Below are 27,859 nucleotides of genomic sequence, written 5' to 3' on the forward strand. Positions count from 1 at the left end.
TGTTGAAAAACGGATTTAAATCAGAATATTTATAAATTTTTATATTTTTGAATGTCATGTAATCTAATAAAACGATGGTAAATAGGCTGAAATTACTTTTTTATCGTAATTATTTAAAGTTTTCGTATATTTCAAATCAAAAGAAGATTTTTAAAAACTTGTTGAGTATTTTCAAAATTTTAATTTATACAAATTATTATTCGTTGTTTATAAGTAAAAATTAAAAATATACCGTTAGTGTAGTTTTATAACGGTTTTTAATACGATTAAATGTGTATTACAAAATATTTGACTAATTTTGTATAAAAAAAATACTATCAGTGTCTAATTAGTTAAAGAGAAAAACACAGTTTATGATTGCGGCAATAGCATGGCGTCGTCGGCATGTATTTAGTGATTTTTTCCTTTTTAAATAAACATCAAGTTTCAATAATTTAAGAAGTGGCAACGCCATGATGATGAAGATGATGACCGAAGACAACCCCAGAGAATGGTACGGGTCACTGATGATGCTTTAAAGCACCATTAGTTGCGGTCGAACCATGATGATTAACAATATGATGAGGATGCGCGTGCGCATGATGGTGATTATTATTATTATTACTGCTATTGTTATTATTATTATTATTTTGTTGTTGCGCCGCTTGTCGTTGGGTGTTCTTTTTATTTTTCATTCTTCTATTTTGAAACCATATTTTAACTTGACGTTCTGTTAAATTTAAATTACGTGCCAACTCCCATCTTTTTTGTTTTGACACGTACGCGTTAAAAAGAAACTCTTTTTCAAGTTCCAGCGTCTGAAATTTCGAATAAGGTTTACGTTTCTTCCTCACCGTTACTTGACCTGTCCATTCTGGATTCGAGCCGACACCCATACCGGTCATTCCCAGCATTCCTAAAGAAGAAAAAACAAAGGGGTGAGTACCCCAAATTCCTTATATCAGTTAGCTATGAAAAAACCCCAAACAAATTTTTATTAAAAAAATAAAAAATTAATCAAATTTATACACAATAACTTTTAACAAATAAATAAATCAACATTAAACGATAATCGTTCAAATTTCAATCGTAAAATTATAATATAAATTACTAAAATATTTGCGGTTGTCAAAAAATACAATACATTTAACAAAATATATATGCAGTGTTAATCAAATAAATAATCAAATCTACTTTATCGGTTACATATTTTACCGATAAAACTTAATATAGTTATTTATAATTTTTAAAGCCAAAGGTTTTTCAGTTATTAACAAGCCTGTATGAGAAAAATATTAAAACACTCACCTGAAAAGAAAAGGAAAATTAAAAATTGAAATTAAGTCAAGTACAAAACTAATATTTTAATACTGACCGGCCAAGAGCTTAACCAAAATATTAATTTTACCAAACTTCTACATCTACAAACAGAAAAAAGTCTGGTATATATTTTATCTGCAAACAACCACTTTGCCGACAAAAACTACAAACTTAGACGTCTATAATTAACTTAAAAAACAAAATCAATTTTATAAAACGAAACGAAAAATCTCTCTACTAAACCAAAAATTGGTTGTATAGGACTTCTCATTAGAATGAACAGAAATGAACTAGGAAAATAATTTATTTGGTATTAAAATAAAAAAATACATAAAAAATTATACAAATTAAACCGCTTAGGAAGAATTTAAAGGACCTATTTTGTCTATACGTAAAGTAGGTTTTTTTTATTTTATCGGAGTTATATAAGAAGATAAACAAACTATTTAAATTTGTTATTTTTAAATTATTATCAATTTCTGTCAGTTTCTTATGTGATATCAAAAAAAAACATACAAAATCAGTTATATTTAAAGAAAATATTCTGAATATTTTTAATCCCGAGGACGAGATGAATATTTTTATTTCATCTTAATTCTTTTTACGGTTCAAATATATCTATTTATCTAAAATTATAAGTATTTATCGCTATGAAATAAATAAAAGTGGAATAAATGAAGTACACCGTAAAAAATTCTAATATAGTTTTCACAGTGCTCATTCATTTAATCTCAACCGGCAACATATGCAACATATGTTGCACGTTAATGAATCAGTATATTAGTGGGAATAGAAAATGACATGAAAACTGAACTATTAGTTACGCGAGTTAGTATTAGGTATATATTGATTTTCAGTAACTCAAACAAGATTTTTCTTTATTAAGACTATTCTTTAACGCACAATTCTTAAATTGCAGTTAAAAATTCGGTCAACACTGATAATGAATATATTCTTGTTCTTCTTGACCGATTCCATAAATTTCAAAATATTTAATTGGTTTCGGGCTGAGGATTCTATTTATAACCGGTTCAAGCGGTTTAAAATTTTCTGGCAAAAAGATTAATGTTATAAATTTAGGCTAGACACGGATAGATTAGTTAAAGTACGGCTTAAGTTGTCCATATTGTGAGAAGTCTCCATCCGTACGTTTTATATACGTATAAATATTTATAAAAAGCTTTTTGAATACTTATTTTCTGCGAATTTTTGAAAATTTTGTTTCATGTAAATATGTACTGTATCTCATTATTGTATAAGGAGACGTCTTTTTCATTTGTTTCCGATAACTGCGAAAATACTGAATAAATTATTACGAAGTTTTAACTGTAGCTTTCTTATACCGTCTTAATGTTTTCCGTAGTTCAATTATCTCCGGTCTCGCTAGAATATAAATAGTAAATAAAAAACAGTATAAATAACCTAGAACTTCGTTTAGTAAATAAAATGTCATTGTGTATATCGATAAATACTGTTTATATCGATACAGATTTCTTCAAAACGTTATTACGTGATTAAATAAATTTTATGTTATCGCGTATAAAAGACTAATTTGTATTATTATCGTAATATACGTTTTTATTTTTTATTTTTTTTTTTTATTTGACTGGTTTGATGCAGCTCTCCAAGATTCCCTATCTAGTGCTAGTCGTTTCATTTCAGTATACCCTCTACATCCTACATCCCTAACAATTTGTTTTACATATTCCAAACGTGGCCTGCCTACACAATTTTTTCCTTCTACCTGTCCTTCCAATATTAAAGCGACTATTCCAGGATGCCTTAGTATGTGGCCTATAAATCTGTCTCTTCTCTTATCTATATTTTTCCAAATGCTTCTTTCTTCATCTACTTGCCGCAATACCTCTTCATTTGTCACTTTATCCACCCATACGTAATATACGTAAAAACTGATTAGTTTGAAAATAAAATTTCAACGGAATGATCGCTATTTACATACATATTTAACAACCAAAAAGTTGTTTTCAACCAAATTAATTTATTTTATCCGGCTGTGAATAGCAATAACTCTGACAGCAACAGCCCACACATAATTGCTGAGAAAATACTTCCATTTTTTTTCAAATTCTATAAGCATATAGCGCTGGCGAAGCCGAGATTAAGGACGCTACTCTTCACACGTAAGAGAATCGTTTTTTTCTGTTTGGAGACCGGAATTAGTAATTCAGGGAATTTTTTTTAAGAAGTAAAGAAATCGATTAATTTTTTCTACTCTGAGGATCTAAGTTAATTTAACTTTAATCTTTGATCTATAAAGAGCAGGTAGAACATTTTGAATTTAGTTAATATATAAACATTTTATCGCATTACGAATTAAATTCTTAATATAAAAAACGGGGTTTACGTATGATAAAATAAACAATAGAATGGCAAACAGAAAATTATAGATGTACCGCTTAAAAAATAATACTGGGATTTATTCAAAACTAATAATACACTTATCGTAAAAATCCATCCGATTTGAATTTTTTTTTTAGCGCTTAGGTACGATGTTAGTTTAAGTTTGTTCTTCAAAGTACCTAAAAAAGCATAATCGTTTCTGATAGTATACCTCAGAAGATGGAAGTAAACAATACAAGGTACGCGAGAGAAATCATATATTAACGTCGATTCTAAAAAAAAGAACATTTACCGATTGATATTTCTGTTAAATAATAAATTATCTATACTTGTATTAATTCATTTCAGAGCTCTTTTTTGAAGCTTATGAAGAAGCTTATACTTAAAAATATAAAAATTGACATTTATAGCTTGTGAAAAATGCCATGCCTGACCAGGGTTTTGAACCGGGGACCACCGGATGAAAGGCCGAGTCACTACCCCTCCATTACAGAGATCAGCATTTTATTTTCTATAAGGAATTAAATATCACCGAATTATTACATTTTTTTTTTTTTTTGGTTAAAACAGTAATAAATTTTTGTGTAATAAGATATTACCGTTTTAGAATCCTGTATCAATAAATAATCCTGTAACGACGAAATAATTTAACTCGATAATATAGACTTACAACCGCGGAAAAACCTTATCGGAAAATAAATAATAGCTTTGATATTAACTGAGAATAATAATATTAAAAAGGTAATAAAATATAAATTACTAATTTGTGGTTCACGTAAATACATCGTAATCTCGTTGATACCACAGATTTAAATTACTAATAAGTATTAAAAAATGCATTTTATTTATCGATAAAAATAGTGTGTTCAAAGTAGTGTTAAGCAGAGAAATATACCTATTATAGATATCAAGCTAGTATAATTATAAAACTAATACATATTTTAGAATTATTTCTGAATTCTTTACTAAATCACATATTAAATCAAAACACATATTAATACACTCGATTGTATAATTGATTCTTTTCTTCATCATTTATGTTCATATTTTCAGGAATTCTTTGCATAGACAAATAATAATTGCAATCCTCAGGCTAAGACTCATTTTTTATTCGCCACTTAATTAAATGATATCATCACGTAATGTAGAAGCACATCAGTTTACTAACCGCGTTAATCAAATGCTCCTTAAATTCCTTGTTCATAAGGAAATCTGTATATTAACACGCACATGAGATTACATTATTCGATCGACGATATGCAGAGTTCTGGGTTTACGTTATTTATCAAAATGAATTACCCAGTATTATTTATTACGTTAGGAATAATTTTTAATTACGTTAAATATTCTAATTAGTGGGATCCGAATTTAATCTTGCAACTTTTTGAATAGACTGTAAACGCTGTAAAATTAATATCCTATAATGTGTAAAATAAAATTGTTTAAGCGTTTAATGTTAATAGTACTATTTTGACCGATTAATGGTATCGTATAATTCAATTATAGAACTAGGATAAACATTTCTTCAAGTTAAATTTAATAAGAAGATATTTAAAAGTATAATTTTTAAAATTCAAAATACAGAATAGCGGGTATATTCTTGATAAATATTAGATAATCCTTAGCTAAATATGGTGATTATTAGTACCTTTCATCCTCTATTTTATTATCGAAAATTTCATACTTAATCAGTAGGATTGAAGGCCGCGCTTTCATTTACACTATTGTTGATACTATAAAACGAATTTATCGAATAAATTATCCCCTTACCTCAGTGTTTCTCAACCTCTAAGTCTTAGCCTGTAAGTCTCCGACTCACCTTAGTCTTCTCAAAAAGAAGACTAAATTTTATGGGATATATGATTCGAATGGGTACAGATAGATCGAATAAAAAGACTTCTGATAAATTTTGGAAATATTTAACTCCGTCCCCGTACGTCAAACAAGTAAATTAAGCCCTAAATAAAGCGAATAAAAGATTGTGAAATTAGAAAATAATTCAGAGAAAAGATCCGTAGAATAGAGGTTCTTATATTAAAAAAAAGAAAAAGACAGCGCATGTGCTGGACAGAAGAACGAAAAACACAGCGTAGTGAAAGAACGAAAGAATTCTGGAGAAAGGGAAAATCAGAAAAGAAGGAATTGAAATGATATTTGCATGATCCTCTGCGCCTGTTCGGAAACCGCATTATAACATTATTTATATTATTTTAGCCGATCTCCGTAGTGGAGTGGTAGCTCTTGGGCCCTTCATCCGGTGGTCCCTGGTTCGAATCTCGGTACGACAGTTTTCATACGTTACAAATTTATATCGGGGCAAAATACCGTTGCAATTGATTCCCGTAAAACTTGAAAAAAAAAATATTTTAGGAAAATATATTTATAAACGTAATTCAGAGATATTTAATTGTAATTCGAAATAATAACAGCAATTTTTAATATCTATAAACGGTGGTTGACAAAATTAAAAAATAATATAACCATAAATATGTTAATAAATTGTCATCGCTTACTTTCTTTGTATGGCCGGTATTATTTTTAGTGAGTGTTGTTTTAAGTAATAATATTTTTTGCGTTTAAAATTTTTGAACATTAATTAATCGTTTTGTTTGTAAACTATAAATACAAACTAACTTTTCAACTTCAGTACCGTTCTTTCCCGACCGAAATAAAAAATTGGTTTTTGCAAATCACGCTTAAAAACATTGAAAATAATAATTATTTTTAAACAAAAAATCCCTTTAAACTCATTCATCAAACTATACAATATTCCGATATTTTTTTCCTCTATCACTGCACCATCTATGGACACATGTTATGTAATTTCAGAGATACTGAAATCAGTAGAAAGAAACGAAGGAAATTTAGAATCTCTTTTGATTATTTTACCGAATCCGTTTTATTCTACTCGTGTAGAAGTATTTTTAAGACCGATTTTGAATATTCCATTAATAAATTTGAAATATTTTTTTTATAATTTTTTCTGAAATATTGGACGATAATCTTTAAATCCATTCTAGTTTTTATTTACATTTGGTCAGGAGTTGTTAGCGTACCAACAATTTCTTCTAAATAGGTGTAAGTGATCAATATTAATAAAAAAAAGCAAAGGAGCTAAAGAACCGTTAAAAAAAAAATCTAAAACCAGTACGCATTTTAATTTTTATACCATCATCAGTACATAATAATTTTTTTTTCTACGAAATACGTTTTTTATTATTAATATTTACTTCTTATTAAGGGTTGTTAAATATCCTTCTTGTTATTTATTTCAATAACCGATTATCGTAACCGCTTTTTCGAATATAATGTATCGAAAATTATATCGGTTAACACTAATCTACCTATATCGTTGTTTGACTTGCAAACATTATTTATCCTGGTTTAAGGCACAGATATATTTTAATATATAATTTAATTGTACGTAACTTTTTTTTTATATAAGTTATCGTTATATTTTAATATATTATTTTTAATAGATTCAACTTTAAGGAACTTTAAGGAATACGTCCAGGAACATTCCGTGTACAAAATGATAATATCGTTAAATTTTTATCTAACAGATAAAAAGATATATACAATTAAATTTTAATTTTATTTTTATAATTTTATATAAATAAATATATAATGATGTACTTACTTATTTATTTATTATATATAATAGCATCGACAGGTTGGTGTCCAGTAATAGTTATTCACGGATGACAGTAAGTTTTTTAAGTGTGAAAAATGCCGGACTCTAATCCGGAAACTTCGGTTATAAAAAAAAATGACATATATTCAAGGTCTATCTTTTTTCTTTGTAATAAACCGTTTGAATAAATAATTATTTAGGAAAATTAATAAAGTCGGGTTACATAAATATATGGACACAAAGCTTAACGATTGTATTAATCGGACGGAAAGAATACTATTTTTGTTCACACATTTTTAGCACCTGAAATCATATACCGTTATTGAAAATAATTATTTTTTTAAATTTAAAGCCCTACCTATAATTTAAAGAAATATTAATCGAATAAAATTCGTATTTATTCATTATCGAATCGGCAGTAATAAAAATATTTTATATTTAAATAATTCAAAAGTATTCATCTTTATCAAAATCGTTAAGGAAATCTTCTACAAGGGTAGATACATATACTCACACGTACTGATAAACAAATTTATTTCTTTTGAATATCAAAATAAAGTTATAGATTGCCAAAAACTACAATTTTTTTTATTAAAATGTTTTAATAAAAGCTTTTCGTCTGGCTATTTTTATTCGTACATTTGTACTTATTAAAATTAAACAATAATAAAAGCTATATAATATGCAGTACAAGTCGATTATAACGATATAGTTTGTAACGAGAATCCGGTTGTAACGAACAAAAATAAAAAATTGGTTGGTTTCATATGTTAATGTTTTGTAAAGTTTGTTTTAACAAGTTAATAACGAAGTTACAAGTCGGTAATAATGAGCAAATTATTTTCTTTTGAATAATAAATTTGTGCTCTGAGTAATACGATTTTAAAATGCAGGTAGAGAGATTAAATGTGAAAGTCATCTTTTCAAAAAAATCCGATCTTGCCACAATTTCGACTAAAGATTACGAGCCGGAAGATGAACTACCGCACTCCGAATCGCTGATTCCAAAAATTTATTTAACGAAAGCAATATGGATGATGATTATTGTACACGCTGACGAAGATATGTTAATAATCGAAAGTCCAGCAGGTGAAACATAGGCAAATCATCGAAACGAAAATGAAGATGAAACGATGACTAAGAATGCAGTAATTTCCATCCGTTCAGCTCAAGGCAATGCAGAATTATTTACGAATTTTTGTGAAGCAAATAATGTCATGAGTTTATGAAACGATTAAATAGTTTAAAAAATTTTTCACGATTTTTAGGTAGGTAAAAGAATAAAACGCGAACAAAGATAGGAAATTTTTTTCAAGTTAGATTAAAAGATTGAACAATTTTCATTGTAAGCTTACAGTATTGCGTGTATCGATCACACTTTTTAAGTACAACAATAAAGTGTAAGTTATATAAGTTACAGCGATTTATTTCGAAAATAAAACTTCCTCGCCAATTTTAGATAAGCTTACAATATTTTATGCGTGTACAATAGTACGTATGTGCTTACAATTTCATGCGATATGATTTTAAGTTTTGCTTTTATGTTCGGGCAAATTTCTTGTACGATGTTGAATACTTTAAATTTGTACATCGGTTATTTACTTTGTATTTTTTTTTTCTGGTACGAGTAGGCTCATTTTTTTTAAACGAGCATCCGGGTATAACGAGCACACAGGCCGTTCACAGTTGCCGGTCCTTTAAATCTCGTTACAACCGACTTACTAAGTTAGTAGGTAACCAGACCGGTGGTATAATTTTATCAATACTTTACGATGTTATAATTTACTATACAAGTTATTGGCAGGTTAGTATACTCGATTATCTAAAAAAACTACTATCAAACATTAACGATAGCGATCGACCGATTCGGGTAGGATGTTACAGAAATTTAAAGATATCTATTGCAGCTTTCTTTACTACGGAAACGATGAACTGGTATCTAGTCGCATACGGATTGTCAAACCAAGATTAATCAGAAAATAACACCAAAATTGTGGTGACAGAGAATACAAAGAAAACGTTATCGTTAAAAGTAACTGGCGGAGTAAATTCTTCAACTATAAATCTCCCGTACGATGAACGACGGAAACGATGAACTGGTATCTAGTCGCATACGGATTGTCAAACCAAGATTAATCAAAAAATAACACCAAAATTGTGGTGACAGAGAATACAAAGAAAACGTTATCGTTAAAAGTAACTGGCGGAGTAAAGTCTTCAACTATAAATCTCCCGTACGACGACAAGAACTAACTGTCTTCGTCACTCGAATGTTTCATAACCACAGATAATGTTTTTAATTTAATTTCTTTTTATAAATTACTAATATTGACTTTTTAATTCTTATATTTCGAAAAAGTAATAAACTGTCTAAATAGCGAAATAGCATATTTATTCTTTTTTTTTTAATTTCTAATAATCTGTTCAAAATAGAATTTCAAATCAGGGATGCCAGTATATATTCTTATTACTATCAAAACTTATTAATTTTAAATTTATCTTTTAGATAGTCCTTTATACAAAAAATTTAATGAATTACGACGTAATTTTCCATAATTTATACACAAATACGGTAAGGTTTAATGAAATTACAATTAAAAAACAGTGTAATGTATGTCTATTAGAATATTTCGTTATCAAAATAACTTACAAACCTATAACAAATGAAATTTAATCTTGTATCATCAATACCTGCAAAGAGAACATGAATGGAAGAGGGAGAAATAATCACATTTTCTGTCACTTGAGCGAAAACAAAAACAGAATGAAGAGAAATTATTCTTAAAAAAATACAAAAATTAAAATCATGTAATCTTGTTAATTACCACCAGGTATATTATGCTAACGGCACCAAGGAATATGAGGAATGAAGCGGTTTCTAATTACATTCTTTTCGGAAAAAAATATAATACTGCAGATTATTAAGCCACTATTATACAACTGTCCAATTAATCAAAATTATATTGACTATGTAACGTAATGAATACTGTACTGTTAGAAAAAGGGATATTATATAATTACTCGATCACCTTAGGTATTTAACATTAGTTATACGTGTTAAGAAATCTGTAGTTAATGATAAATATAAAGTAAAAAGAAAGACAGTCTAACTTTTCTGGAGCGATGAGTGCTCCCAGTATAAATACCTAGACCAGTGAAATATGATTTAATAAACATTTAAAATCGCAACGGTGATGATGAGTGGAGATTTATTGGAAAATGATTTTTAACTGTTTATTTAATCTAAGAACAAGGGATCAATTGTACTTTACATGTACTCACTTGTTCGATGAAATAAAAACTGCGGTATGGCTTTATCTTAAATATTAGAATATAGCATCATACACACATAATACTCCTATAAAATAAGATATTTAACTAAACAAAAAGAGCAGTATTGAACTCACATAGTTTAAGAAGAAATAAATGAAAGGAATTTCTTTGTTTTTAATTTAAATAATTTGAATATCTATCTGATAAAAAAAGGATTGATAAATGCCTAGAAATAACTATTTTTGTATGAAAGGGGGGATGGATAAAAGTGATATAATATATGAAATTTATCAGAATTGTGAACACTTGATTAGTTAAATACTGATAGTTAACGTAAATCAAACATATTCAACACTGCGGTTTGATGTGATACAACTACGATAAGTTATATAATCGAGAAATTAGTCTTTTTTCCTAATTAATTACTAATTGAAACTTTCATATTGTTATTGTTGCAGTAAACTACGATATTTTCCTGATTAAATATATTTTAAATAGATTTAAAATTGTGTATAGTTTGGTTTAATATTATTCAGAATCATCGAAAAAGGTTGCAGCAATTTAAATAATCGTACCTCAGAAACTGCTACAGATAATTAAAGGAGTATTATTTTTAAAAACTCACCGACTTAAAAAGTTTCTTTATATACCTTAAATCTATGGATCGTCTTAACTTTGTTGAATTCGCGAGTTAAATGCTTACTAACATTGACGATGACGAAAATTTTTTAAAATGTGTTATGTTTACGGATGAAGCTACCTCCATGTCAGTGAATGTATCAACCGGCATAATTGTAGGATATGGGGATCTCAGCAACCCAAAGAAATTATGAAGTTTATCAGAGATACCCCAAAAATGAACGTGTGAGGCGGTTTGATGTCCGATCGTATGATCCGCCCGTTCTTTTTTCATGAGCCTACTTTCACAGGGAATGTTTATTTAGACGCGCTGCAACTGTACGTTTTCCCGCAAGTTGACCAAATTGAACAAGAAAGTAACGTTGCTGTAATATTTCAACAAGATAGTGCACTCCACACTTTAGTCAAGCCGTTCGACGCGCTCTCAGTGAAAAATTCCCTAATCGTCGGATCGGTAGAGCCGGTCCTGTGCTTTGGCCTCCGTGAAGCTCAGATTTGACACCCCTAGGATTTTTTCTACGGAGATCCGTTAAAAACATTGTCTATTGTGAAAAATCAGGGATGTTCAGCATTTAAGGCAACGGATCACCGCTGCTATTGCCAGATGTCCGCCTGCGATGATCTAACTGACCTGGGCAGAAGTTGATTATAGGCTGGATGTTTGCAGTACGATCGACGAAGCGCATATTGAAGCATTCTAAGGTATGTAAATAAACTTTCTGAGCCGGTGAAGTTTTAAAAAAAATACTCATCTGATTATCTCTAGCAGTTTCTGAGGTACGATGTTTTTAAATTGCTGCAACCTTTTTCGATGATCCTGTATTTTTAATGTTATTACTGAGAAGTTAAGATTTCTTCGTAATTTAATGTACGTAAATTATAGATTTAATGATTTTTTTTTTAATAAAATCTGTTTTATAAGAGAACTGTTTTTTTTTTTACTAATACGTATTATTCAGCAAAGAAAATTTATGAACAACTAGTTATTAAAGGGTTATATAATTAAATAAAATTTAATTCGATCCTTGTTCTTCGAGTAAACCTAGGATGAACGGTATATAGAATTATTGAGTTATTTTATACACCATAAAATTCTACGAATGAGCAAGATTATTTCACAAGGAAACGAGATCCTGTTCTCAGGTAGTTATTTAATTAATAGATATAAAAAAAAAAATTGTGCAGAATATAATTCTGCTTTATCAGTGTAAATAATTAATTAACGATTCATTCTACGTAGAAATGTTGCGGCATTCAAAGGAAATACGAAAATGTATCCCCTGCCTGAAAGGAATTATTACGAAACTATCTTTTAAGGTCATTATTTCATCTCATAGTTCTTATTTATGGATATATGATCCTTTTTCTTTACTTTTAATCCTTTCTTATAGACTTTAATTCGGTAAATGTCATTCCCTTCCTTGATCAACATTACGGATTGGGAAATTGTAAAGAAGAAAAGCCTTCATATGATTCGATGCAGCAAGAACTGTCTTTTTAAAGTGATTTCTTTGTGATTTCTATTGCCGACATGTAATCACAGCCAGGCTTTCTGATCTTACTCGGTCCACAGCAGATAGACTATTATAAACTTATTTATTCACCGTTAACTTGCTGAAACCTTTACCCACCATTAATTTTATTTTAATTAATAAATAGATGATTATTCTTTTTATGTATGTATGGTTTTGGACGCTGATATTAAATGTTGATACAATAAGTTTATATACATAAATGATGTAATTAATATGCATACCATTATGTAATAAAATAAGTTACGAAACCGGATCCGAAATATTGTTCGCAATACCGTAGAATATGATAAAAAAATTTGGAAGAAGTTTAAAGCATGACTAACGAATGCTAGAACGATGTAAAACTCTATTACCGTTATTAATAATTGTAAATAAATTTACTATACTGTATTCAGTTAGCTTGTAGAGTAAAGAATAAACAAACGCTGCGTTTGCGAGTAATTTAGTCATGTTTCTGCTGAGTCATGTCCTTGTATCAGTGCCATTTCACAACGCGGCCACATCTATGTACAACATAAAAATCAGTCGTAGAGTAATCATGTAATCAAACGTTTTTAAATTTATAACTTTATGTCTTTCAGTTCTATTAAAACCCTTCATATCGTCACTCTTTTTCTCGAGTTAATTTTTTTGTTTCTGTTACCTATTTATTTATTCTAATGATGTTTAAAGTTATATACCTGTAATGCAATTTTTTAAGTTTATTGGAACGTGAGTGTAGTGTATTCCTAGATTTGTGCCTGTACGACTTGAGTTATACCATTATTTTGACACCACGTCTGATACCGATTCAGCTGATAATAATGCACGATCATTGATATCCCCTCCGAAAAAAGCCTGAAGTCGTGCGGAAAAAATCATTTTAAATGCTTACAAAAGCGAGAGTAATCCAACGGTATTGATTTCGGATGTCATTAATAAACTGCTAATATAAGGGAAAGTTTTATTGCTTCAGTGTACAGCGTGATTCGCGAATATAAATCTACTAATGAATTACCTTCTCTTAAGACCCCAAATGTCAACTGAAGAAAAAGTTGACGATTTCAATAAAAACACGATTCGTAAAAAAGTAGAGGAATTTTATTTATCGAGAACATCGCTACCTCCTCTAAAAGATAATTCGATTATTGTCTTAGACAACGCTCCCTTATCATTCATGTAGAAAGGAAAGAATTCCAGCCGCGTCTTGGAAAAAGAATGGTATCAAAATGCGGCTTTGTTCGAAAGAAGAGATTTTTGAAAAGGATGAACTTAAGGTCGATTATTGTAAAGGGTTTTGCGTATTAAACGTAATTTTAACGAGTATAAAATTGATGTGTTAACAAGATCCAGAAGCAAAAACCGTGCTTGGATTACTTCCCTATCATTTTCTACTCGACCTGATCAAGGTAATTTGGGGAGAAATCAAAATTATGTAGCGTCAGAAAATACTGCTTTTAAAATATCTGATGTTAAAACTTTACGTTTAAAAACCATCGATAAAACAGGCCAGCAGGAATAGAAAACTGTATAAAACGTGAAACGGCTACCTTTGAACCAAATTACTGGGAATTTGGATATTTAACAGAAAACAAAATTGAGCCTCCCGTTGTATCTCTTAATACTGATAGCACTACGGATTTCTTGCAATCAGATGACGGAAAATGAATTGAATTTATTTTCTGTTTATCATCATAGAAATTCAATCTAAGGTATTTGTGAAATTTAACTGTTAGTGGACGATTAAAAATTTCATAACTCTTAAAAAACCGAAATAAAATGTCTTACCTTATTTAAATGTAAAATATATATAATAATTTAAAATAAAATAGCGCGTAGTTATTGAATATTAACATCGCTGTCGAGCAATTTCTTTTATATGCATCAGAATTTACAGGACATGCTTGCGAATCGGCTCCTGAACACTCATACGCCCAGTTTGTTTGAGTACGATCATCATCATTCACTAAAGGCTACGCCTTGTTGATTTAGCCACGTCACTCTCATCTCCTCTTCTCTCTTCATGAACCAAGGCCCATCTCTTCTTTAACATTATTGATGATGATTGCTGTCGGTCTACCTCTAGTTTTTTACCCAAAACCTTACCCTCAAATATATTCGTCAAGAACTGGTCATGTCGTATTACAAGTCCTATCAATTTCGCTCTTCTTCTTCGTATAACATTTAGCAAGGACCTCTTCTCACTCACTTCTGCTAACACCTTGATCATTACTTTTCCTATCCACCCAGATTATTCTCCTCCAAATCCACATTGCCATTGCTTCCAGTCTTCTTCTTTCTGCTTTCCCAAGCGTCCGGGTTTCATACCCGTAGGTTAGAACATTCCAGACATAAGTTTTAGCGAACTGTTTCCTACTGTTGAGTAGGATATAATTGTTGAATTATCGTGAAGAATTAATCAATTATTTTATAAGTTTTATGTTTTTTTTTTGTTGCATATATATGTGGTGTTTAGATAGTAATCTATATTATTTATTACTTGAAATGAGCATTTTTATTTATACCTTTAAAAGAAATGAATTTGAATATGACATGATTATTTTTATAAGATTATAAAAGCTAATAAAAATAAAAAAATAATTGTTAAAGAAAATAATTTACATATTAAAATGAACTATTTTGTAAAATAAATAAAATCTGAAAATAATTCATTTTTAAACAAAAAATTATTATAGTATTTTTTTTTTAACAATTTAAATATTTTTTATTTAATGACAACCACAAATAATATTTCTAGACCTATAAAAAATATTTATAAAATATATTCAAACAAGAAATAGATGTACAAATACATTTGTAAAAAATAAAATAAAATCAACCCCATATATATTAAAATAAATTAAAATATTTGGTTGAGCACGTGAAAATAAATTAAGATTTATTTTTTCTAAAGTATCACTATATGTAAGGTAGTTTAGTTAAAAAAAAAAATATATTTCGTGCTAAAATAATATTGAAAAAAGAATTACAGAAAGAAATATTAATATATCGGTATGTGTATATAATAACATTTTAAAAGATAAGTCACAGCGAGTAATCATTCTTGTATATAATTTAAAAATATACTTACAACAAAAATAATTAAAAAACTAATAATTTTTTTTTAACAAAACTATTAAATATTACCTTTTTATTAATTTCCATAAAATTTAACAAATAAATCACATTTTGTGTTGTGAATAAGCCGTGTAGTAGATCAATAATTATCAAAAATATTTTTGAAAAAATTATATTTAATATTTTTATTAAACTGCTCGCGTAGGTTAATCGGTGAAACCATAATGATTGTAGATAACCTGACGTGAAGCCATTTTTCAAGAATAAGTATTCTGTGCAAGGCATAGTAGGAAAAGCAAGGAACAAATTAATTTCTAGGTTTCTGAATATACGGTTACGATATAATGATGCCAAACCTATCCAAATAAAGGTAATATGTAGTAGCCCTTTTTAGAACATTTTCACAACAAGGACATAGCGAACGTCATTACTCTAAGAGAAAATAAATCAGTTTGGTACTTTTTCGTACTTCCCAGCAACGTGATACTGTAACGTTATATATCAATATATGTCATACTGTAATAAAACAATGCGTTATACAGATCGGACTGATTCGTCAACTTAGACGAGATATTCATTTCGTTAATAAAAAAATCTGGGCTCAACCAAAGATTTTGTTAAAAAGTTTTATAGTAAATAGTAAAATAACATAATTAGCAATAATACAATCATTTTATTTTAATATTGCAATAAAATGTAATAAAATAAATTCTTACATACTAAATACGAAAACCAACTTACCTGACTTCGGAGAACCTAAAAAATTAAATAAAAAATTAGATAAAAATGATAATAGCTCGTATTAATATGTTAAACACAATCATTCTCCATATATACTTTATCCACATATAACTACATCTTCCTCATTTTTATAAATTTAAAATTAATAATTTCGTTAATGTATACATTCATATAAAAAGAATGGAATTACAGATCGTACCCGCTTCATTGTATCAGATTTAGAATTTGATAAAACGTAAAATACTAGACTCACTCGTGAACATCTCATGACTCAGACTGATCCACTTGTTTGTGTTCGTTGCGATTGCCAAACGACGGTACATCACATACTTGTAGATTGTATTATTTTGCGGCATCGCGTGGGAAATTTAAATTAGGGGTAAACATCGGTAATATTTTAGGGAAAAATAGAATGATGTTATCCGATGTCTTGTTTCTTTAAGTCGTGCATCTATATTCACATATTTGATTATTCCTATAATATGTTTCGCCCTAGTTTGCCGTTTACGCGCGGCTCAATATTGTTAATATTCTCATTATTTTGGTTTTATTTTTCATTTGGCGTACCTGATAGGCGTTATAGATCTGATTAATTATTTTTATAATAATTTTGTGTCCGGGCGCTGATAACGAAACCTAGTTGTGCGCCCAGGAAAAGAAAAAACGTAAAATATCAAAAAGTACATTTACAAAAATAAGGGTGGTAAAAGTGGAAAAAGGTACTTCCTTTCACGTACCGCATAAAATTCTGAGAAGACTCTGTATTTCCTAAGTTTTTCTTTTGTAGCACGAGGCAGATCAAGCTTGTCGGTAAACACACCGTTGTCAGAGGGATTTATTATATTAAAAAATTTCAAATATTTGAAAAAGAGATGGGGAGTGTTTTGTCCAAAATAAAATTTAAAAAATTTTCTGGAGCTACTTTATCAAAAAAATTTTCGTCCGAAGTCGGAAGCTTTATCAGAATAGCAAATTGCCGTTTTCAATATTTCAATCTTTCTTCCAGTTTCTTTCAATATAATCCCACCCCAAAAAATTCTTGATTTTTTATTTTATTTTTAAGCTATTTCTTACATCTGAAAAGGAATTATAAGGAGATTCCTCACAAATATTTTCTAAATTAAGAGCCTTTAAATGATCCCAAATTTTTTCCCATTCCATTCATATACTCTATCGAACGAAAAGTCGTGTTTTAAATTTTTTTAAATTAAAAAGCTTAACGTATATTATTCATTGAATTTAAAATGTGAAAGTACTGATCTTTCATGATCCCTAAATGTCTTGTATATTTTCAAAAAAAAAAAAAAAAAAAAAAATAGTAAAAAATGTTCAACTCCGTAAAAAATAATAATTGAATTTATTAAAAATTATGGCTTATTTTTTAATTTTTTCAGTATTTTTGAGTAATTTTTTTTTTAATTTAGTATTACCTCTGGAACTATTTTTTCTAATATTAATTTAACCCGATTACTTCTCAGCTGTATGAGAGCCCCAATTTCATTTTTTTTTCAACCGAATTATTAATCCCTAAAAATTATTTGTATATGCATAAAAGTCATATTCAACAAAATACATTTTGGAGTTTCAATTTTAATGTATTTAATACTAATTTTAAAACGTATTATAAGTAGATAGTTTCTTTAACGCTATTCAATTATTTTAAATATGTTTGAACTCTTCTTTCCGTGGATATCAGCAGGACACCCTCTCTATCCGTACTACTACAATTTGTTTGTAGATTTGTTCTTTGTTTGATAGATTAGGTTGGATCTGCCGGTTAATCTATCCAAGAATTCCTTTTCCTATCGGGTAACTACACCAGAGCTAATTTTCTTATCAAATAAAACCAGCTTTTTAATCCAAAATATTAATAAGCACATATTAAATTAATTAAATTACGTCTTTTAATGTATCTTAAATATATTTTTATTTTGTCAATTTTATTACTACATAATTTTTGAAAATAAATTAGCCTATTCTCAAAAGTAAATATGGAAGGCTGTTCGAAATAAATTTGAAAAATTTAATTCATCTATATATTTACATTTAGCAGTTTAAAAATAAAAGAAATTCATCTAAACCGAGTAATAGTTTCTTTATTCTAGCTAATTTAAAGCAATATGTAAGTGTAAACTCGATTATGAATTATGAGATGCTTATTTCACCAATATTAAATTGATCTGTAGTACGACACCGCCGTTGTTAATGTAACACAACGATAAAAATAAACACAATACGTGCAATCAGAACGATTTCCATACCAGGAGGCGATTTATAAATTTTATTTTTTCTTATAAATGACAAAAATCGATTGAAATACGTTAGTGCTATATCGCTTTTCTGAGAACATGATTTGTGAATTGTAGATTTATATGCATTATTTTAATGTCGGTAAATAGTTTTCTAAATGCATTTTAATTGACTAAACGAAACGATGTCTTATTTGTGTTTGTGAGGATATTATCTCCTAAAATTTACTGAGGTTTATGAAATTTTTCAATAAAATTTCTTGTTATTGGAATAAATAACGTATCTGTAAGTATTTTATATGAATTTTAATTATCAAAATGACAGCCAAAACCGCAATAAGAATGTTTACCGTTTCCTGGCAGGTGTTTTTTGTACGTACCCTTTTGTAAGTATTAAATTTATTGTAATATTAAAAAAATTAATACAAAAACTTACACGGTATGTAGTGGAAGTACCTTCACGACAGGCGTCAGTTAGTGACGTTAGGTAACTCTGGAAACAATACTTAGGACATTGCTTCTACGATAAGATTATTTTTGGATCTATCGAAATTCTACTATTAATTACGATTGATAATTCCGTTTTATTTATTGACTGTTAACGAAACTCCGTTGTAGAATTTGTTACATTTTGTAAAAAAATGATAAAGCTTTTCTGTTCTCAGGAGAATTACTAAATTAATACAGTGTCCCATATAAAACGCAACCCAACCTTATATTGGTAGGTATTGAAATAATAAAAAGGCATGTGTAAATGTAAATGTAATTTTTATTATTACCATCCATTACCTTACATTTAGAGTAAATGTTGGAAGTGGCCGCCATCTTCTTGAATACAAGCTTCAATTCTTTTTACAGCGTTTCTTGCAACTTTTTTCAAAGTTTGTGGCTGGATATTTAATACAGCTTGTTCAATATTGACTTTCAATCGTTCAAGTGTTTGTGGTTTGTTGCTGTACGCTTTTTCTTTGAGGTAACCCCGTAGAAAAAAATCCGTCGCAGTCATATCTGGAGATCTTGGTGGCCACAAGCCTCGACAGATAACACGATTACCAAAGAATTCCTCGACGAAATCAGAAGTTGAACCTGCGTAGTGCGATGTCGCACCGTCGTGTTGTAGCCAGCAGTGTCTGTCTTACTCTTCCAAGAGTGCGATGAACTGAAATAAAATATCCTGATATCGTTCTGCATTAATGGTGTACTCGAAAAAAATAGGACCGATTATTTTCTTCCGCGATATCGCGCCCCACAAGTCCGACTTCTGCGGGTGTAATTGTTATTCGTGACAAACGTGGGGATTTTCAGCACTCCAAATTCTACTGTTTTGGCTGTTTACGTGGCCATCCAAATGAAACCGTGCTTCATCTGTGAAAAATAACGAATCCGTAACATTAATTCCCTCACGCAGAAATCGACGGAACCGTTGGCAATATTGCAGCCGTTTTTCTTTGTCGGGTTCAAGAAGTCGATGAACCGTTTGAATGTGATAAGGTCGTAATTGTAATCGTTTGGTCGTTCGATGAACAGTCGATTTAGACAAATTAATTTCAGCAGACAAAAGTCTGATCGATTTATTTGGCGAGGCGAGTAATCGGTATTTGATTTCAGTGACCGTATCTGTATTCAACACTGACGCAGATCTTTTGTGTTCCTTGTTATTAACAGAACCGGTCTCTCTAAATTTTGCGATTAACCTTAATACTGATGTTTTGTTAGGAGCCGGTTTATCCGGGTACTTATGGCGAAACAAATCTTGCACTGCAACCACTTTCGTAAACCACTGATTTCGTACTGAAGTACGACTCAACGATGAAAACACGTTCATCTAGCTAAAACACCATCTTGTCTTTAGCAATACGCTGAACGTTATGATTGCATTGTTGTTACTATCGGTAGTGTTCTACTGCGTCGCCGCGATGTTCAGATGTTGGACGAGTCCATTTCAGTAGCGAGTAGGGGAGTAAGCTTGACTTTTGATAACTTTTGATAAACGCAACTTTTGGTTGCGTTTTATATGGGACACTCTGTATTTAAGAAACAAATAACAAAAATGTTTAATGGTAAAATAACGATAAAAAAAGGCAAAACGATCATGTTATTGCATCTAAAAATCGAGAATTCTGCGATTTCGTACCTGCAAAGAAAAGCAACTGTTCTACTATCACAAAATGAAAATATATCTGAATCACAGATAAATCATTATCTAATTCTAAATAAACTTTATACTGAAAATTAGTGTTTATATTATCAATATTATGAACAGAATTGGAACTTGTTTTTTCAATCGTGCCAACAGTTTTTTTTTTATATCGTACTGTAAATGTTACGCGCATAGAAATTTATTAATTTTATAACTTAATTTATTAAGATATATATAAAATTTATAAATTTTATATATATCTTTATTACGGTTTAGCTGCCAAAATTTCTATTACATATTCTCTTTGGACTATTCATTTGAAATATCAAACAAGTCATTCCTTAAAAAAATTAAAAAAGATATCTGCGTTCTCGTATTATTCCTTTGAGCAATCATATTTTTGTTAAATTAAAGTACCTCACGATTACGATACTTTAGCAAAAGTCAAATATAATGTCCGTCACGTTATTTTAGTACTTTTTATGTTACCTAGCAATATTAAACCGATATCTTTTACAAAATAAACTCATCTTTTTTTTAATTCAAGGAAAAAAAATTTAATTAAAATTATTGTAAATTAGTCTTATGAGAAGGATGTAAAAATACCAGTGTTTGTAAAAAAAATTTAATTAATTGTTATTTTTAATTATATAAGAATATAACAGGTTATTTTAATAATTATTTCAACCTGTTTGAAGTATATCTAAATATAATTTACATGTAGAAAGAACCTGCATACATACTTAGATATTATGCTACCAAGCTTAAAAGATTATACGTTGTAATAAAATATGATTTTTATTACCGATTACAAACAATATAACCGATACAATGTTAAGTTTTCTTGGCAAATATATGAGACAAACTATTTAAATATCAGTATAAAAAAAAAAGAATTGCTATTAACAACAAAATTACGTGGGAAACGAGTGTAATTGGGAATGAAGGTTGTCTGGAGTTTATTAAATGGGCGGGGAAGATGAGTCGTTTGTTGTGTGTGTAAAAAATTATAGGAGGGGGAAATTATTTCATTTGATGACGTCAGTAAGTATTATAATACTGGTTTATTGAGTAAACTAGGCTAAACAGGAAATATGGTGTGTGCTCCCATCAGTTATCCAGAATTCCTCCCCTTATTTAATAATAATAATTAAAGGCTGTATATTAGACCTACAGAAACACACACAAAACCTACAGATATTAAAAATTTACATTACTTAATAAACATTTGAATAAAATGACAATAAAAAATAATTTGTTAAACTTATTTTTGTTGCTACTAAAAGTGTTACTTTCAAATATATACTTTTTAAACTAATATGTAATGAATCTTATTTATGTCACCTTATTCATCCCAAAAATTTAAGATGGACGATTTAATATATATATTTTGTTATATGAAGTAATGTAATAGTTCTATTATTTTATTTTTTCAATTAGTAGAAATTAATTAATTTTACCTATGCGAAATAAAAAAGAAAACCTACAAAATAATGTTTCATAGATATTTTTCAAATTGTATAACATATTTTTCGCAAATATATTTAGTAAAGCAAACTGAATGTCTGTTTCTCTCTCTGTATATATATAAGACATATTTTTTGCTTAAAAATATTACCTTTATTAATCTCTTGGGTTAAGCAATCAACTGTACAAACTTACAAATTAAATACACAACATTTCACTTAGACGTCTCTAAGCTCCTCAGGTGACAATATACACATCATACAAAATTTTCTTACGTACTAAAAAATTAACCGGTCTAACCATCCTGGATAACAATATTTTATCCTCACCCTTGTTGTAATAAATTCCCTACCCGAACCTGACTCGTCTTATCTTTAGATAATTATATCTTTATATAACCTGATTGCTATTTCCTGGGTATTGAAACCTTTAAAATGCAGATTTATTTCTCAAAAATTACAAACATCAAACATTATTTTCCTTAAAACAAAATTCACAATATAAATATGATTTTTTTAAATTAAATTAACGTATATGTTGCTTAATCCGGCTCTGTATGTTCTATTGTTGACAGCGTTTGTATTTTTATTGATGTATATCATTTCTAGAGTAGTCCTTTAATATCTGTTTTGATCTTTGTCTAATATTTTGGTGCTGTTGAAATCGAACAAGTGTTCATGTTCTAATGTGTGTTTTGTCACCGCTGTCGCTCACAAACCGGGTTGGTCGCGGTCTTGTGGTGGAGTTGGTCTAGTGGTGAACTCGTCATCGCAAATCAGGTAGCTGATTTCGAAGTCAAGAGTTCCAAGGTTCAAACCGTTTGTAAAGACAATTTATACGGATTTGAATACCAAATCGTGGATACCGATGTTGTTTGGCGGTTGGGTTTCAGTTAACCACATATCTCAGCAACGGTCGACTGAGACTGTACCAAACTACACTTCATTTACCTTCATACATGTCGATCTCATTCATCCTCTGAAGTAATTAATTAATTAATTATTTCCACTTTTCAAAATTACAATATTACAATTATTGTTGCAGATGGTAGATTACGCGCTTTTGTAAGTTATTAACGAACGGCTTCACACATATTTGCATGTAATTTACAACAAAGATACCTTTGTTTGCTTTTATATTAATTCCAAACTAAGATAATCCGGCAACGACAAACACCTTTCCAAGACTTATAGAGCAAAGACATTTTATAATTATTTTAATGTAATGTAATTGAAGCTATTATTTACTGAATTCATTCCTGTACCCAAAACAAACTTTGCTTAATCGAAGCATTAATAGTGTTAAGTAAACTTAATACTTATTACAGTGTAATTGAAAAAAAAATTGCATCAAAATAAAATATCTAGTATAACGATAATAGCCTATTAATTAAAAAACAAGTTTAAATTTTTTTTCTTTTTGTAAATAAACAACATATACAGTTATATAAACCAGGATTATAAATCTCACAAAAATTTATGGAATGACCAAGAATATATATATCGAAACTAATCTCAAGAATGGAGAAACTGAAGCAACAACAGTAAGGCTAAATACTATACACACGTCTGAATGCACAATCTTAGACTAGGACGAAATAAACGAACTTGGAAACATCGAAAGGAAAATAGTAGATTAAGAAAAGCAAGGATAGTTGTAAACTACGAAGAACCTATGAACCTTAGCGGAAAGTAAACAAACCATCAGATACCATTAGAAACACAGACTTGCCTTCTAAGGACAATTGATGAAAATCGACGAAAATATACTAGCCAAGGAAATCTTTGACCAAGGGAACAACAAAAAGAGATAACTACTAAGTGGTTTAAACAGGTCAATCGGAATTTAAAAGAAGCGAATATAGAAACAAACAGAAACTCCAATTTTTTTTATCCCGGTAGAAAAGAAAAAAAAGCATAAGGATCTAGCAAAGGTGAGAAGAAAAAACCCAAAAAGAAAAAGTACTCGAAACAAAAGTAAATAAATATTGGTAACTGAAACTGATTATCTTAGTTCTACAGGTGATGGTATTGATTCAAAAAGTATGTATATATACAAATTCTAGTGAGACATATATCATAGGTACATATATGTTAGGTAAATTCAATTAACGTACAGACGTCCAAAACATAGTGTTGCGGACGATATTTAGAGCACCGTGGTTCGTCAGAAACGTCACTCTTCGCTACGATGCGGGTCTACACATCATATCCGAGGTGGTGGTAGCGCAGGCACGCAGACTGTTTGGGAGAGTGGCCGTGTCCAAACACGGCCATCCCCGGGACATCTGCCGAGGGACCGTACTCCACAGGGTATAAGGAAACGGCCTCATGCCATATTAAATGAACCACCGTGAAGAGGCGGTACGAGAGTCAAAAAATGACAAACCAGGCTTAGGAGCCTCTATATCGCGTAACCTATAAATGGAAACCGCGCGAAAATTCCGGCCGTGAAAATTACCGTTTTGGCAATTAAATTTTGTTAAAATTATAAAAAGCTAGACAGCACCTCACACCCTCCCACGAAGAGATCACAATTTCATTTAGTCATCATATGCGACTCCCTCCGGAGAACGGGACGCATTTCTCCCTTCAAATAACTAGGGCTCCATTAGGAGCACTCCTGCTAGCCCGTAGGTGCTGGTACCGAAAGGTCTTCAGCGGATGGAGTGAAGGGGAATCACGCCGGGATTACTAGGCTCAAAAACTTAGTCTCTCACGGTCAGAACCAGTAAATAAATTTCACGCTGGTCCATACGAATAGGAACGCAAATTACCAAATCCGTCCATAAATAAAACTTAAAATTTATAACCGCCACTAAATGACCGATGAAATCCGTCCGATAATAGAAAGATACAGCAGCAAGGGACATTGTCTAGACTCTGCGATCTGTAGGGAGAAATATTGAAACTCCCGCCATTCTTGCGTTCCGTTCCGTTCCAATTAACGTACACGTCACTTTGAGATCGTAAAAGTATCAAGATAACACATTATACATTGTAAAACTGCTATACATTGGAGTTTATTATATTTTTAATAAGCTAGGTGACAAAAGCTAGAGTCATCTGGTTCTCTAAGAAATTTTCTTTAATAAATCTAAAATAAAATATCTGATAATATTATCAAGAATTCTATTGAAAATTCAATAAATATAATGATGTTAACAAAAAAATTCATATTTTTTAAATTCTATTGAAAATATGAAATAACGAAAAATTAATATTTTTAAAAATTATAAATCTTGGACTGAAACTTAATTCTTTCCTTACGATATCATCTAGGCTTATTGAGACAAAATCTTGATCATCTTTCCTGCAAAAACCATCTGTCATAAAAAAAGCCATTCTTACCATTCGTCATTGATGAAAACGAATGCATCAATGAAAAACATTCTTAAAATATTCAAATAAAGTCCTAAAGGATTAGAACTAAAAAACTCAAAATCATTTTAATTTAAATTATTTCATTTTATCATATTTTCTAAATTCAATCAAATTAACCGCGTTTAAAAATAAAATATCTATTTAATATTTTATAAATAACATTTTTAAAGTATCCAAATTATTTAAAAACTAAATATTTACCGCTGAAAATCAACACTAAGAAAAATAATTAAAACAAAAAACCAAGTAATTTTTATAATTAATAAATGGCCGCAATTAAATTAAAAATAAATTAATAAAAATGTTTGTCGATTAAAATAAAAAACCTGACAATCCGATTGCAGGAATTTACCACCACGCGGCCTTTTTCTGATGCACGGCTTACACACACAACTTAATTTAAAATATTTACCATTTTATTTAAATATAATATTTTTTTTAATTTAATTCAATGATTCTAACTAAAGCGCGCGCTTACCGTGTTTCATTCGTGCGGGTGTAGCGGTACTAGCGGCCACTTTAAATACTTTTTACACTTCAAATATTACTCGTTTATTTCATTTTACCGCTCACCTGTGACGTTACAACATAAAAGACGACTACAGCAGCCTACCTTAGTACTAGCGCTCCTTATGGTGAGAGTGGTACTAATGACACACTATACCCGCTTACCCGTTAGTTGATTTAGAACATTTTTTTGAAGCGGGTCGAATTTGCAAATTTTTTTTGAAATATTATTATTTTTTAATTAGCAAATGCGCCTAAAAAAAATAAGACCTTAATTAGGCAAAATCTCGCGATACTAAAGGTGACCTTGCTCTGCAGCCTCACCCCCTTGACTTTTTAAGTTGAAAATTTAATGGCATCAGTGCCCCATATATAGAATCTGACAAAGTTCGGTCAAAATCGGTCAGGTAGTTCTAAAGATATAGTGATTTGGAGGCCAATACCGAAACGTACATACCGAAATACCAAAACCGAACACGTACATACAAAGATCCGGAAAATTTCCATCCGGTTTTATCTTCCTCAGGTGTCAAAACGTAACGATCCGGAGAAAACCGAACGTGAACAAATTGAACTGATTACCATCTATAGCTATAGCTGTCCTGTAGCGCCAGGCGGGAAAGTAAAATAATAATAATTTATTTTTGTAAATAAATAAATGCTCAATTTAAACAAGACAGTTATCTGAGTGAAAGAAAAAAAAATCACGCAATAAACACTTATTTGGTGAAAAGCGGTAGCATGCTCGAGTAATGTTTGATTTCCTGCTTGTCAGGAAACTTTATAACGGTTTAATTAAAATTAATCTGATAAAACAAAAAACCGATATAATGTTATTTATAAACGATGGAATATAATGATGTATATTTATACATCATTATATTATTTATTTACTTATAAAATCTAATATTTTCTTGTTTTAAGCCGCAATGTTTCATTTACAATCGGTTCCAATTGACCGAATACCAAAAAAATTACATGCAGAGAGGGGTTTCCACTGAAATCCCTCAAAGGAGTCTATCTTATACAGTACACATAAATATATACAAAAATTAATATGTACATCAATAGTAATTTTGTACAAACATTAGTCCAAGGAAGATCGATAAATTTCAGAACATACAAAGCAAAGAAAAAACACTAAAAAAAAACAATTTTATCGATCGCACAAAGAATAACTAATGAAAGAAACAAAGAAACAGTGAAACAAATAAAAAAACGAAGAAGAGTAAGTGGCGAAACAAATGAAGAATTTTGACGAACACCCTAGATTCCTCTCAAATCTCGGAAAACTTACCTATCTGCAGTCGCTTTACGTCCAAGCTGTCATCCAGAAGGTTAACCGCGAGCCAGTTGATATCTTTTTCAGTTTCATTTCATATTTTATAAATCGGTTGTTATTGTGACATCAAGTTGATAGATATACGGTTATGTGATTCTTTCTGGAATTTTTTGATTTATTATACGGATTGTGATTTTAAGTCAGAGATTCTATCATTTAACGTGTAAGATTTATATCGTTTGGATTTTATTTTATTTTTTAGTAGTTTAGACAGTGTAAGTCCTAAGCTAAA

The 27,859-nt window shown here is 29.7% G+C and overlaps 1 protein-coding gene across 1 annotated transcript in view; it reads right to left on the reverse strand.

The window, feature by feature from the left end:
• Positions 1-500: 500 nt before the first annotated feature.
• LOC142330169 (uncharacterized) overlaps positions 501-27,859 on the reverse strand; it is an 84,993-nt gene continuing 57,634 nt past the window's right edge. Inside the window, exon 2 of the mRNA XM_075375276.1 lies at positions 501-895. Within this exon, the coding sequence (XP_075231391.1) occupies positions 501-895 (395 nt within the window). The remainder of the gene's footprint in view (positions 896-27,859) is intronic.

Source organism: Lycorma delicatula, chromosome 9, assembly GCF_047948215.1.
Source record: "Lycorma delicatula isolate Av1 chromosome 9, ASM4794821v1, whole genome shotgun sequence".
In the NCBI taxonomy this organism is placed as follows: Eukaryota; Metazoa; Arthropoda; class Insecta; order Hemiptera; family Fulgoridae; genus Lycorma; species Lycorma delicatula.